Here is a 14,194-nt window from a genome sequence, read left to right on the forward strand (position 1 = left end):
ATGTGGAACACAATGGTGCTCATGAAGGATAACGTGTTTATTTTGAAAAGGTGCAGACAACACGGTATTTTTACCTTATGACGCGATAGAAGATCACAGTTAATCTTTTAGCATTCACCAATCATTTAATTTTTTGCGCTTACAAATATTAAATACACAGTTACAATATTGTTATCAGTGATTAATATTTTCCATAAATGCAATATAAAGTAAGTTGTGAAAGGTTATTCACTCAAAAAATGTGTTTGTTATACATGCGTTTGTATTGATTTTGACTAAGACTGTCACTTTCAACAACCCAAATCGATTGTTACTAAACGGCACGTTATACTCATGCCCGGATGTATACGTTTCTATAGCGGCGGTTTTCGTATCCATTAATTCGCCTTATTCCAGAAGCCCATAATGCTTTGCGACAAAGATGACTTCCGGTTTATTTCCGCATTCAATTTCCTAGTTATCGATACGAGTGAAAGGAAGAGCATACTTGGTAAAATAGATCGATAGGTGAGTAAAACATGTTAGGAACATCAGGTTATACATTCTTCTATAAATATCTACCGTTTTTTGTAAATGTCAATGAAGTTTTTGACGTTTATACCCAACTTCAATACACATTTAAGTGGGTGGGGTAAAATAACAAATATAATAAAGACTTTCATAGTAGTTCTCAAAGACTTCAAATACATATTGGTTGTTATAAAGTATGCATTCAATTGTGGTTTGTTGAGTTTGTTATTAAATTAAATGAATGATATGTTGCAATTAGTGTGAAATTGTTAAAATCTGCAACTTCAAAACAGTCAAGTAAATGAAGCTTAAATGTGATTAAGAAGGGCATTTAAATACTGACTGCTGTGCTGTATGCAAACAAATATGCAGGTCTTAAAATAACAGCTTATTAATATTGTACTAGTAAATTGTAACTATTTAAATATCTGACTGATATTAAAGCTGCACTCTCACAGATTAAACATTTTGACAACTGTTTTTTTTTGTCTTCGACTGCCAATTTATGCAAACGTGCAAGAAAACCAGTGATATAAGACTGCTGACAAAACATGGGATCGCAGATTTTCATTTTTAAGTAAATAAAATAATTTTTAATGCATTTTTCTTAAACCGTTAGTAACGCTTTTAAAATTAGCCATAAAATAATAATTTTTAAATGGAGATATGAAAATCGGTGATCCGATTTTTTTTGTCAGCAGGCTTATATCACTGGTTTGCAGATATTTACGCAGAAATTGCCTCTTTCCAAGACAACAAATAAAAAAAGTTGTCAAAACGGTATATCTGTGAGAGTGCAGCTTTAACAGTTAAGAGTCTTTTATATTTTAATTTTTTCTGGCTAAGTTGGATGATGATAAAACTATTTTATTTCAGAGATGTCCATTCTGGATGTTTGATTCCGCCAAGCTGATGCTCAACAGGAGTAGGCAGTTGATACCACTGATCTGATAGCACCTGCTATATCAGTTTTACAAGAAAAAAATTGTGCAAAACACAAGAGACGGAATCGGTTCAAGAACAGAGATAAAATAAATGAAGTGTGTCAATATGAATGAAAACTTTCCTTGACTACAAGGACTAAAGAAATGCACACAAGTGACATAAATTTAAATGTTTGGTACAAAAAGTAGACATTTAGAACTTAAAATTATGACACAGGATGTGAAACAACACTTTATAGCCGATAACAGTCGAACAAGAGATTTTTCAAAAAGAAGCAAGATGTGGTTTTTTAACCTTTGGCAAATGAACCTTTAAAGGGATTATTGCATACCAAGGACAATTTATTGTTATTGAATTATATCATGTTTAATGTTATTATTAAATTGTAAAAAATACCGTTGTTATTAATATGATTGTCTATGATCTTTTTATTCCAATGACTGTGTAAACTCCCATGGTTAATATTAAAAAGACATAAAATCGAGTTAACGTTTGTGGGCAATAACTAGCCACCAGGTCAACTTAGTTTGTAGGAGCACCGTGCTTTTTCTGGCAGCCCTTGGTTCGAGCTTTTTCCTATCACGTTACTTTAGTATTGATATAGTCAATAAGCCTAGGTGTCGTTAGCGCAGTACTGTAGGCCGAATATTTTCTTGGCCCAAATTCAAACAGCCTTGAGATTTAAATGAAACTTGGTACACATGCAAATTTCCAGAAACCATAGGCTCATGTCCAGCAAGATCATACATAATATTTCAAGACTTGAATGATTCAATACATCTGCTCCTATGTATTTTAATTTTCATAACTAAAATTGTTCATCATTGTAAATACAGTGCTCAAGTTTAAAGCTGCATTCTCAGACTGACCATTTTGACAAAAAAATGTCTGAAAACCAGTGATAAAAGATTGCTGATAGAAGATCAGATAACATTTGTACGTATCTTTGTTTGAAAATGGATATATTTATGGTTAAAAAGCGTTTCTAACGCTTTAAGAAAATGGAGTCTTTTGACAGTGTTTCAAACAACTGAGATCTGTTATTTTGTGAATCATCTTATATGACTGACTGAATTAAAGGCAATGATATCAAAATCAGTTAATCTGTAAGATTGCAGTTTTAAAGGTAAAACATAACTAAAGTACAAGGACATAAACAAGTATTTAATTTTATATATTTATATGATTTTTGAATAATAATATTTCTTATGATAACAATAATAATAATAAGTGTTGAATACTAAGCACTTAACATATTATACATGTATGAATATCAATAATAACAGTCAAAAAACAACAGTTCAACCAACAAAAGAGATCCAACAAGTACTAGCAATGGGAATCAAACCAATATGACCCAACAGTGATTCAAATAACACTAGATGTCTATCACACATTCTGTCCAACAAGCAGTCCAAACAACACTGGTGGTCCAACCAACACTTCCAGTCCAACCATTTATAATTGTTCAACCAACACGTATGGTCCATCCAATATAGCGGCCCAGTAAGCAATAGATGCCAAAGCAACAATAGCATGTCAGGTACTAGCTGTCCATCACGTTGCTACCAATCTAGCAGCCCAACCAATTGTAGTGATGTTCTTCATTGAAAGTAATGATCTCAGAAGGTAACATCAGCATATTTGAATCATATCTGTAAAGAAAGGAATGGAACATAAAAAGCATATTTTTATAAAAAAGTAAGTTACTCTCAGACTTATTTATGAATGAGTTTTAAGACAATCTGGAACCCGATTTAATTCCAGGCCTGGGGGTATGCGACTAGTCCGGTGGCCATCATAATATTTGAAAATAACAAATCATTCAGAAGACTACACAGGTGACAGCATGACATAATTACTCTAAGTAAAATGTTTATTACATAGTAATAAAATACACACAGCAGTATAAATATCCTAATTTATATTGATGATGATTTATTTATGTTCATTCATAAGACTATATTAGTTATACCTGGTAATGTACATACAGATTCCTCATTAGATTGTGACTGTCAGATAGTAAAACAGACTAATGTATTATTTGTGTTAATTTTCAAAACAAATGTTTCAGAATAGATGAGAATTTGTTGTTTATAATACTCCAATAAGAATAGTAACTGCAGTCTTTTCTGAACCATCTACCCCACCCACCAGAACTAACTGTCCAAGTAAACAGTCAAGCGATTTATAGCTCATGACATTCAAATAATATCACAATAATGTAATATAAACTCATTAAAATGACAAATCTAATAAAAATAAATAAATTATAACAAACCTGGAATGATAATTTGTCCGTATTTATCGCTGTTATTGTACTTCGACATAACCCGGAAATAAACCGGAAGTCACCATGCCGCAAAGGATTATGGTCTATTGGAAAGTCGAGAATGGCGATAACTTGTTATCTCCAGACGAATAAACAGGGACCGATGCCGATTTTAAGTTATGTCTTAAAGCCATACTCTCGGTTTTTACTATCTTAAAGCAGACACTTTGGTGTTAGATTTGAGGATATATATTGGGAACAAATCCGTACGTTCAAATCATAGCGAAAAAAGCACCAAATTAGAAAATAAATATTCTCTCAAAGAATCTCAACAGAATGAGGTATTAAATAGCCACGAATTACTTGAATTAGAGATTTTAACAAGTGAAACACATGGGCTCCCGTAAGAATAAATTTATTACAAAGGGTGACCAATTGCAAACATATACATTTAAACATCGTTAATCTGAAATTCGGGGACTCAGATGAAAATTCTCGAAATAGCGATATTTCGGATTAACAATTATTACAATGCGACAGCGTTCGTGAATTATTATATAAATATTGACTGCCTTGAGGGTGACAGTGCATATTGTCAACCTGAGGTAAATACTGTCGACCGAGGCGAATAAGATATAATAAGGCAGTCAATATCTATTTTATTATACCAAACACTGTAGTATTTTAAAGACTAAAAATACCATTTTCACTGACAACTGCGAATCTTGCTGCCATTTTGGCAAGAATTGTCGGCTGGTAAACAAAGCGCTCAGGTGATACAGACTTTAAGTAAAATACTATCAGTAAATCCCGTATTCGTACCGTATTGCCAATTTCATATGTTCTATAGAAGTGAGGTTTTATAATTAGTGCATTTTAAGGTTACAATGCCAGTTTTATATTAATCATAATTTTTCACATACAAATCCAACATGGCGGCGTATTTGTTGCATATTTTCAATTTCATGACGTCAGAGGGTGATAGTGCGGGGTGATAGTCGAAAATATTGCCCTGGCGTTTTTACTATATGTTCTATAGAATTGAGGTATAATAAAGATGTATGTCACATATTACAGGGGTACAATAAAAGTTTATGCAAAAATTTCATTTTTTTTTAAACTCAAATGCGTTTTTATAATTCACTCATTTGAATTCAATGATGAAAACAAAGCAAAAAAGCATATAAAATTGTGTACAAATAAAAAAAATATGATTAGTGAAATTACGGTGCTTTTTTAACTGGAGAATTTGTGGCCACGTTGCTTTTAATTAAAATAATTTGCACATATATAATATTCTTTTTGTTTTGTTTTAATCATTAAAGTCACATGAGTGAAACGAAATAACATTACATTTTGCTCCAAGCTTTATAGCGTCCCTTAAAAACTGCTGAAGTCTTACCCATTACTAGAAACAGCTGTTACAGCGAAGCAAATCATAATTTCTTTGGGAAGCCTGTATAATGTTACTTAACAAAACCGATAACGATGTATACATTGATATTGTGTTTGGTCACAACGTTCACAAATCGCATAATGGCTATTAACACGGACAAACCTGATTCAAGCACATTACTGACAACACATGCGAAAACATGTGCCTATATATAACTACACACACAATAATAGTTGCATTGCCCTAATATTTCCAATAGAATAACATGTTCATTCATTGTTCATGCGTTAGTTGACTGTCAACTCCATTGCCATACTCTGATTGGACTAGCCTGATATCATTCGACCAATGGTAAACGACGTTTACTTTCATGGACTCTCAATGCCGATAAGAAACTTTTCTCCTTGATTTCACCTGTCACGTAAATAACACGAAATATACCATTCAATCCCTGAATATTTTCTAACAGCCTACATGTATGCGTTAAACTCGATGATCTTAAACATGCGATGTTGTTTTTACCAAGGCGATTCTTTAACTATTATCAGTTGTAAGATTAGCACACTGAATCCCAGCCATTTAGTTCGACCTTTTACTTTTAAATTCAAACAATTTTTTGAGTTTCATTTGATAATGTGACACTTCAAAACCATATTGGATAAAAACAACTCAAAGTTTAATCTGCAAAAATACACTATCAAATAAAATTCTGTTAAGATTTTTAAAACGCTAACTAGCATTGTCGATCAAGCCCGTTTAAACGTTTTAAACTCGTAAGTGATGTGGTGTACTCAGGTATCCAAAGGAGCATCTAAGGTCTATCAGGATTCGTTAGCAACCGAGGTATTCATGATCCCATCATGAGTTTGGAGCGAACAAGGTGTCCTTTAACTATGTCATTTAAAGGGCGACGTGAGAAAGACTGCTTAAAGTTGGTTATATTACATTTCGCGGGTACCTCTCACATGTATAACTAGAATTGTAAGTGATTCCGTGTCTTGATTAACCATTAATTAAACATTTCTTAGTAGCTGAATACAGCACGTCTTATGCGTACTTCTAATTTCCCGATCGTATTTGAATATATAATTAATTAAACATTTCTTAGTAGCTGAATACAGCACGTCTTATGCGTACTGCTAATTTCCCGATCGTATTTGAATATACAGAGTTCTGCTGTTTTTACCATGTTCCGTCTGCGTATTTCTCAATCTCCCTTTAAATACTGCTCCCTCTACTTTTTCCCGATCTCTTTAAAGACAAAGAGTTCTGCTTGATGCATCAAATGACTTCTGCTTATTTTCCGAGCGTATTCCGAGCCATAGAGTTCTGCTATTTTTACTATTTACCGTCTGCTTAATTCGCTATCTCTTTTCAAGACCTATAGTTCTGCTGTATAAACTATATACCTTCTGCTTATTTGCTGATCTCATTTCAGGACAATACATTTGGCTTTTGAATTAAACTGTCCCTTTATAATGTGGCATGAGTTAACAACCTAATAGATATGATCATACAAGTGATATAATCTCGACCTTATTTACTTGTTTCGTAAGTTAAGCATAAAGCGTTTGTAATGTGAACCGAATTTTATACATACGTTCATACATTTCAGCGTAGCATTATTAAGTGCGTTCAATAAATATAACGTTCTATTACTAATTACGTTTTAAACAGTGAACTATATATTTCAGAGGAGATGTTGAGTGGATCACGTTATTCAAAAGGTAATCATACTTGCAGTTAAAATGACTGCCGGATACCACCTTGTCACACGATTCATCGGAACCCATATTGATTGGTCATAGCAAAACTAGAATTAAGGGAAATGGAGAAAAATAATGAAACAAATGTGGAAGATTCAGATATGTCAAAGGAAAACAGGGATTTTGCAGATGGTGATGATATAAGTGCTTTAGCAAAGGAAGTAGACCAAAACAATTCGAACAAAGACGGTGGTTATGGCTGGGTAATTGTGTTGGCCTTCTTTTTCATTGAAGTGCTTGTGGACGGTTGCAGATTCTCCTACGGTATCTATTTCGTGGAATTTGTGAGCGAGTTCGAAACTGGAAAAGGCGAAACAGCAATGATTGGATCTCTAATGATTGGTGTCTATAATTTAGCAGGTACAACGTAGTATGAAATCCTTTATAAAAACTGTTTTTCCTTACCGTATTAATGCTTGCAAATCGGAAGGACATTATTTGGATATTTTCATTTCCAAAAAAAATAAAAAATGAAAAATGCATGTCTAAAATTGTCCTTTTTAACTAATCTTTAAAAAAAAGACGAAACCGAAATATATTTATATACTCTGCTTGAAGCATGATAATTCAATCAAAAACATCATTGATATATTACAGGACCGCTTTTTGCATTTATTGTCAACAAGTTTGGATTCCGAATAAGTGCTTTCATTGGTGGACTAATCGCAACGATTGGATACGCTGCAAGTTTCTTTGCACCAAGCGTCTACTTTCTTTACTTCTCCTATGGTGTTTGTACAGGTAAAGCTTAATTATACTTCAAAATGTAGTTTTCTTTGTATTAATGTCATCGGGATAATCAAATGTGACTTATTTAATTCGTTTGCATGTGATGTTGGTCTCAGGTACTTGAGTACTTAGAAATTATTTTATCTGTTAAAACGTCATTTGTTTAATTCATTTTTCATTGTTATCAAGTTGATGCTAGCTCTGATGAGGTTTATAATAATAATTTTGTAATTGTTGATAACGGGTGGGACAAGTTTGTGATTATGGCCTTCCAAATTTGTATAAGCCCACGGCAGACCCGTGCTCCAGTAAACGCTTGTTTCACCGACCGTCGAAGGCGGTAATCCTATCATGTTTCTGTAAAGCTGCTTTCAAGCGTGTGTTGGTTGTATTTTCGTATGTGATGTTTATAGGTTTGTATTGTTTGGGCCATTTCCTTGTGCTTCTTAACAGGGTTCATTTGTTTATTTCCTTATAATTACAATTCTGTTATTATACATTCTAAGTTCTTAAGGAGGAATGCCGCTTAACATATCCGGTGCTACGATAAGTTGGTCATTGAATAGAACCATTGCAAATATGGTGAAATATGATGCCTGGTGAACGCCTTTAAATGCGGTAGTATTTGCTGACTACCAATATGTAAAATAATTGACCAACAACACATCACAGATGAAGTTATTTCAGTTTTTATTTTGTTTGGGCGGCCATTTTAAAATCCCTTCGTCGAGATCAAACCCACATGTTCTTGGGATAAAGACGGACACATGTACCAATAGACCTTTCTAATCCTAAACTTAATACATATTAATACATATGTCATATTATTTGGACTGAATTTGCTTGAGAAATGTTCCATCCTTTGAAATGGTATTCCAACTATTCATTAGTTATCAATCACATTTTCAAATCTGATATGTCAAACTTTTCCATAATTCCTGTACGCATTGTGTCAACCCTCTCAAGCTAGCTGCAATGGAATTAGTAGGTTAAGAGGGTGGGGCGGACGACTATTTAAAATGATGCTTACGTGAAAGCATACTTGTAAACGACAGGATCTAAAATGATGATAGGCGATACAATAGAGCAATAAAACAGCTTGCACTTTAATGCAGAAAGAGTATTCAAAATTAAACGCGATATGGAAAACACCTCAATAATATAATGGAAACTATAGGGAATGCCCAGTAAGCGAAAATTAACAGATAACCCCTGTTTAATAGCCAAAACGACCGTGCACTACAGACCAACACATATAACACCACATACACAATTACAAACACCACATACAGTCCACATACTTAATATCAAGACGTAATGATAACCTTTGATGGTAGACAATTGCACATCAAGACCAAGTCAAATACAATATGTTCTATTATTTTTTTTGTTTCCAGGTTTTGGATTCGGTCTGGTTTTCTTATCTGGAACAGTGGCAGTAGGTCGCTACTTCTTCCGGAAACGAGCAATGGCCATGGGGATTGGCCTTTGTGGTGCTGGAGTAGGAACATTTGTGTTTGTACCACTTGTCAGATACTTGCTTGATACATACGCATGGAGAGGATCAATGCTTATAATGTCTGGAATGGCCCTTAATTGTTGTTTATGTGCAATGCTCCTAGTCCCAAGGAAACTAGATGATATATTTGACGCAGATAGAGTTGATCTTGAGCTAGTAGCAGTTCAAGACGTCGGCAATGATAACGGCAGTATTTTAAGTGACCATACGGCTAGAAACGGATCAATATGTACCGTCGAAATAAATGGTAAAGACTCCATATCAACATTTTTGAAAAACAAAATGCTTCCAGGTCGTAGTGTGAAAGGCAGTCCACTTCCAACAAGAACATTTGCGGAGTTACGCATGGAGCAATTGAATGCATACAAGCATACATCTCATGGATCATACAGAAGCGTTAACCCCGGCCTCAATAATCAAGGTTCTCATCGTAGCCTTGGTCAAGGGTCTTTCAGAAGTATTAATATGCCAATTCTAAGCCAAAGTATACTAGGAAGTAATGCATCGTTTGAATACATATTCGAAAAACGCACGCGCAGTCGAACATCAAGTTTAAATGTTTCGCATCCATTGACACAGCAGCACAGCATTTTTCTAAACCATAACGAGAAGGCAATAGAAAACGTCACAAAAGACAATGATAAATTCACCTACCCATTTATTGAAGCTATGTTTCCAAAGGTTCTTATGAAAAACCTTAATTTTATGATTATGATGGCAGTCTGTTTAGTCGCTGGCACAGGGTCGTTTGTTCCGTTCAGTATGCTGCCAGACTTTGCCCTGTCCGTAGGCAGTACCCCCGCTCAAAGTGCATGGCCTCTCTCTGTCATTGGCATAGGAGGTATGTATTCTATGAATTTACTGCAATGCAGGCGTTTTGTTGCTATGTAGAAAGATAAAAGACGCATCATTTCTTTTTTACTGTCTCGAAATGTACGCACAATTCTGCTATTTCCTTGCATATATATTCTGAGTATTAGGTCAACGTGAATTTTCCTATCAATTGCATTTAAAAGAGATAAAAAAATAAAACAATGTAAAAAGAACGATAACATAAGTATTGGTCAAAATTGTATATGTTTAACAATTGATTGCAGGGGTTTTAGGCAGAGTTGCAGGGGGATGGTTGTGCGATATGAACTGTGTCCACTCTCTTACACTCCTAGGTGTATGCTTCCTTGTGATCGGAGTTACAACAACAATAGCAGCATTTATGACCTCGTTCGTACCGCTAGTCATTTACGCAGCTTTCTACGGCATATTCTTTGGTAAGAAACAATCGTTGGCACCTTGTAAAAATAATGCAAACGTATGTCTATGCTCGTTAACAGCGTCTTCGTTCCTTATACGTGTTTGCTAATGGGCTTGTCCAGATCTTCTACGCAGTGTTCTCCCTTGACTTCCTGAGAAGAGCTCTGCCACCACCTACAAATATAAGCTTGCCTAAATGTCCAAAAGAAGCCAATTTTTGCATTTTTTTCTATATTGAAATTACATTATTTTTGTAATTATCATTTAGATTATGTCTCTTTTAATTAAAAAAACACAACAGCATTATAATGTTATTATTACACAAATCATACGAAAACAAAATCAGAAGCTGAGCTTTATCCTTGTAGAAACTTGGGGTTAGAAATTATTTTTAAAACGTAATTTACTATCTATTCATTTATATAAACATATATATTTCATTTCTATAACTATCATAACCGTACGTTGTTTTAAATTAAAAACAGCCGTTTGTTCATGTAATGATTTTTTTTAAATGGCATCACGTGGCTTGATCATCATCACGTGATATTCATGTGGGCAGTAATTACTGTTTAGCAAAGGGAAGTAACCGCTGTTTGGGGTATGGGCTCGTCCCTGTTTCTTCCATTGAATCATTACAATCAATATCCACATCCAAAGGAATGTTATGTGTCTAGGTTATATTATATTAATCGTAAGTCATTCATAAAACCAAGGAAATATAATACGACACTGTATATAAACAAGCGAACGTGATGTAATATTGCAATGATGCATTTGGCCCGACTAATAAATGATGCTTTTAAAGTGACACTCTTATTTCATACACATGTATATCAAACCGAAATTTAACTGATCAACCTTTTACTACTAATTTATTTAGGGGCAATATTAAATACTGGTAACAAGTTTGTAACCGAGTATTATATAGCTGAAAACGCATGGTTATTAAATGACTGATGAATGCTAAAAGATTTACTGTGGTTTACGATAGTCTCTTAAGGTAGAAATACCGTGTTTAATGCACATTTTGTTCAAATTAAACTCGGTTATCCTTCATAAGATTTTTTTTCGACATTTATTCATCTTTTTTATAATATTCAAACAATAGTATTAATTGTGATAAATCTTATTTAGGAGTAAGCATCTTTAATATTGCTACATTCATCTACAAAAAGTTCCCAATAACTGATGGTTAATTTAAACGTGTTACTTATATAGTGAGTGAAAACAGGTTTTTGTTTGGTAAGGAATTATTACTAATCAAGTAGCCATTAACCTTACGGAATAAAACTGGAACTGCAATGATAACACACACAAATATTTAGGCATCGTAAAAATATGGATTATGTCACGATTTGTTCAGTCGGAAAATACAATATGTACCAGTTATTTGAGACACTATTTGCATCACATAATATCTGCAAATGCAATAATCATTTATAATAATGCTATGGTAATAATACCTTCGAGGTAATTTATATTCTTCGTTATATATTGTATGTAAATAAGCAGCTTCCAGGTACTGACGTCGGAGAAGCTAGAACTGCATTGTTTATAGGTGTATTAAAATGTGAACGGAAAATTTTTCATGCATTTTTGTAAAAAAATTAGAAATTTAAGGCTTGAAAATACAATTATTGTAAAAAATTGTAATATTAAGTTGCTGTTTTGTGTTTGTCCGTACAAGAAAGTGATGTCAAGCAATTTAATCAAAGTTAAAACAAATCGTGAAAAAAATGTGAACAAGTCCCTTTCAAGCAAATCATTTTCAGGAGCCGTGTACACTGTTCAGCCTATTGTTTTCTTTGAATATTTCGGAGAAGAGTATATCGCCGAGCTCCTGGGCTCATGCATGTTGTGGTACGGAGTTGCCTCTTTTATTGGGGCCCCAATGGCAGGTATAGTGGTTATCAATAGTTTCGTGCTATATATAGTGGTTGATTGTATTTTTGGTTCAAAACTTCAAATATCAGCCCGGGCCAACTAAGTCTCTATTTCCATGACTTAGTTCTAAACAAATGTAACACTTCAGTTAAATACACAAATATGAACCGAAATAACGAAAAATATAGCGGGCCACAGGAAATATGTACCTTTGGTTGGCTTTAGAAATGCGATGTAATTTAGGCAGCAGCCAACTTCGACACTTTCATCCAAGTTCCAAAGCGCTTAGTTTTAGATACTTGATAAGCATGAAATACATAGTGAAAAATGTTTTATTGCGGATTACATACACAATTGTTGGACATTTGATTATATTTTTCAGGTTTGATCTTCGATGCGACGGGCTCTTATCAAAGTAGTTTCCTAGCGACAGGAGTTATCTTTCTTGTTGCTGGAGTTATAAACTTTTTCGTTCTGTGCACAGGATCCTGTCAGCGTGTTGACAAAAATGAATCATTCGATGACAGTACTGAGAAAGATTGAAATGCTTGATTGAATGTTGTTTGGGGCTATAACACTATATTTTGGAAGGCGGTCTTTCAGAAGGTTTAAATGTGTATTCAGCCCTCACACCGGATGTAAGTGGCAGACAGAAACTCTTTTTTAGGTGCGCAAAGTCCCAAGCTCGTTTAAAGTAAGACTTTCAAAAGCGTATGATAATATTATTTGTTCAAGATCGAGTAAGCAAAGAAAAGTATTCGGTACATATTGCGGCATCGAACGAGGGGCTCAATTACTGACTCGGGACAATTTTAACTTGATACATATCTTAAATATCCTTCTTTTTAAAGTGAATCATGACAATAGTGCTGAAAACAATATTTAGAAATGTTTTATCGTTAGGGAAAATCATGCAAAGCGACACTTGATCGCATCCTATGGTTTGTGGTCTTTAAGCCGGACAAGTGGGATTCCTCCAGCGCGTCGCATCGTGCCAACGAGAGTGATCAATATAATGTTGTTATAACTTGTTTCACAATCATTGTAAAATAAAAAAAGAAAATGTCCTATGGAATTCGTCATAATTTCATATCGCACCTCTTTGTGCATGTGCTCTTGCCATAAGTAGTGTGAGGTATTCCAAATATGTATATTCGTGGAAATAAGAACATTTTCTGTGTTAAAGTGACACTCTTATTCAAAATCAATACATACACATATATAACAAACATTAATTTTGACAAACACACCTTTAACTACTTACACAATAATGCATTTATGGAAAAATATAATTTCTGATAACAAAATTGTAACCGTGTATTTAACATCAGAAAGCGCAAAAATATTAAATTATTGATGGATGTTAAAAGATTTACTGTGTGATCTACTATAGTCTCATAAAATCAGTCCAGAGTTTTTGCCCTCCAAACTTATCATTTCGATAAACCAGGGTCAGTGTTTATTAACACCTCTGTCATAATGTTTCTGAGAACTGAGCTGTACATCGTATTTTCACTTGTTTTTGTCGTTCAGAACATGTCCGAACCGATTTAGTATACTTTGAATCTTTCTGTGGAAAAATTAATTTTATTGCATTTCTTTTTTATTAGACTATTAAAATTTACATACAACATTGAACACGTCAAGGAACATGGACTGATCATTTCAAGGCCAGAGTATGAAAAGTACCCCATTTTTTCAATATTCTTTTCTTCTTTATAAGTTAATTTATCTATTTGTACTTTCTTTGAGACCCATATGCTATAAACATGGATTGCTAAAAATTCAAATACATTTAATTATTAAGAAAAGCTATTCCACTCTTATTTCAGCTGATACTTTTGAAGTTAACACATTCTTGATTTTTATTATTTTACGAATGAAAAAAAATCGTGAAGACTTGCAGTTTAAATGATTGC

The 14,194-nt window shown here is 33.8% G+C and overlaps 1 protein-coding gene and 1 long non-coding RNA gene across 3 annotated transcripts; both read left to right on the top strand.

Moving 5' to 3' along the window:
* The first annotated feature begins 550 nt into the window (after positions 1 to 550).
* On the top strand, positions 551 to 1,865 carry LOC128218767 (uncharacterized). The gene is made up of 2 exons (XR_008258449.1): positions 551 to 704; positions 1,387 to 1,865. It is a non-coding gene; the product is annotated as an uncharacterized LOC128218767 (long non-coding RNA).
* A 4,940-nt stretch (positions 1,866 to 6,805) lies between these two features.
* Positions 6,806 to 13,342, top strand: LOC128220616 (monocarboxylate transporter 12-B-like). Of its 2 annotated transcripts, none has more exons than XM_052929083.1 (6): positions 6,806 to 7,249; positions 7,487 to 7,630; positions 9,016 to 9,978; positions 10,235 to 10,405; positions 12,164 to 12,289; positions 12,658 to 13,342. In XM_052929083.1, the coding sequence occupies exons 1-6, from the start codon at positions 6,952 to 6,954 to the stop codon at positions 12,816 to 12,818; spliced, it is 1,863 nt and encodes a 620-aa protein (XP_052785043.1). In that variant the 5' UTR covers positions 6,806 to 6,951; the 3' UTR covers positions 12,819 to 13,342. The 2 variants fall into 2 exon arrangements, with proteins under 2 accessions (XP_052785043.1, XP_052785045.1); XM_052929085.1 differs by having other exon boundaries at positions 10,304 to 10,405.
* Positions 13,343 to 14,194: the final 852 nt, after the last annotated feature.

Source organism: Mya arenaria, chromosome 15 (assembly GCF_026914265.1).
Source record: "Mya arenaria isolate MELC-2E11 chromosome 15, ASM2691426v1".
Taxonomy (NCBI): domain Eukaryota; kingdom Metazoa; phylum Mollusca; class Bivalvia; order Myida; family Myidae; genus Mya; species Mya arenaria.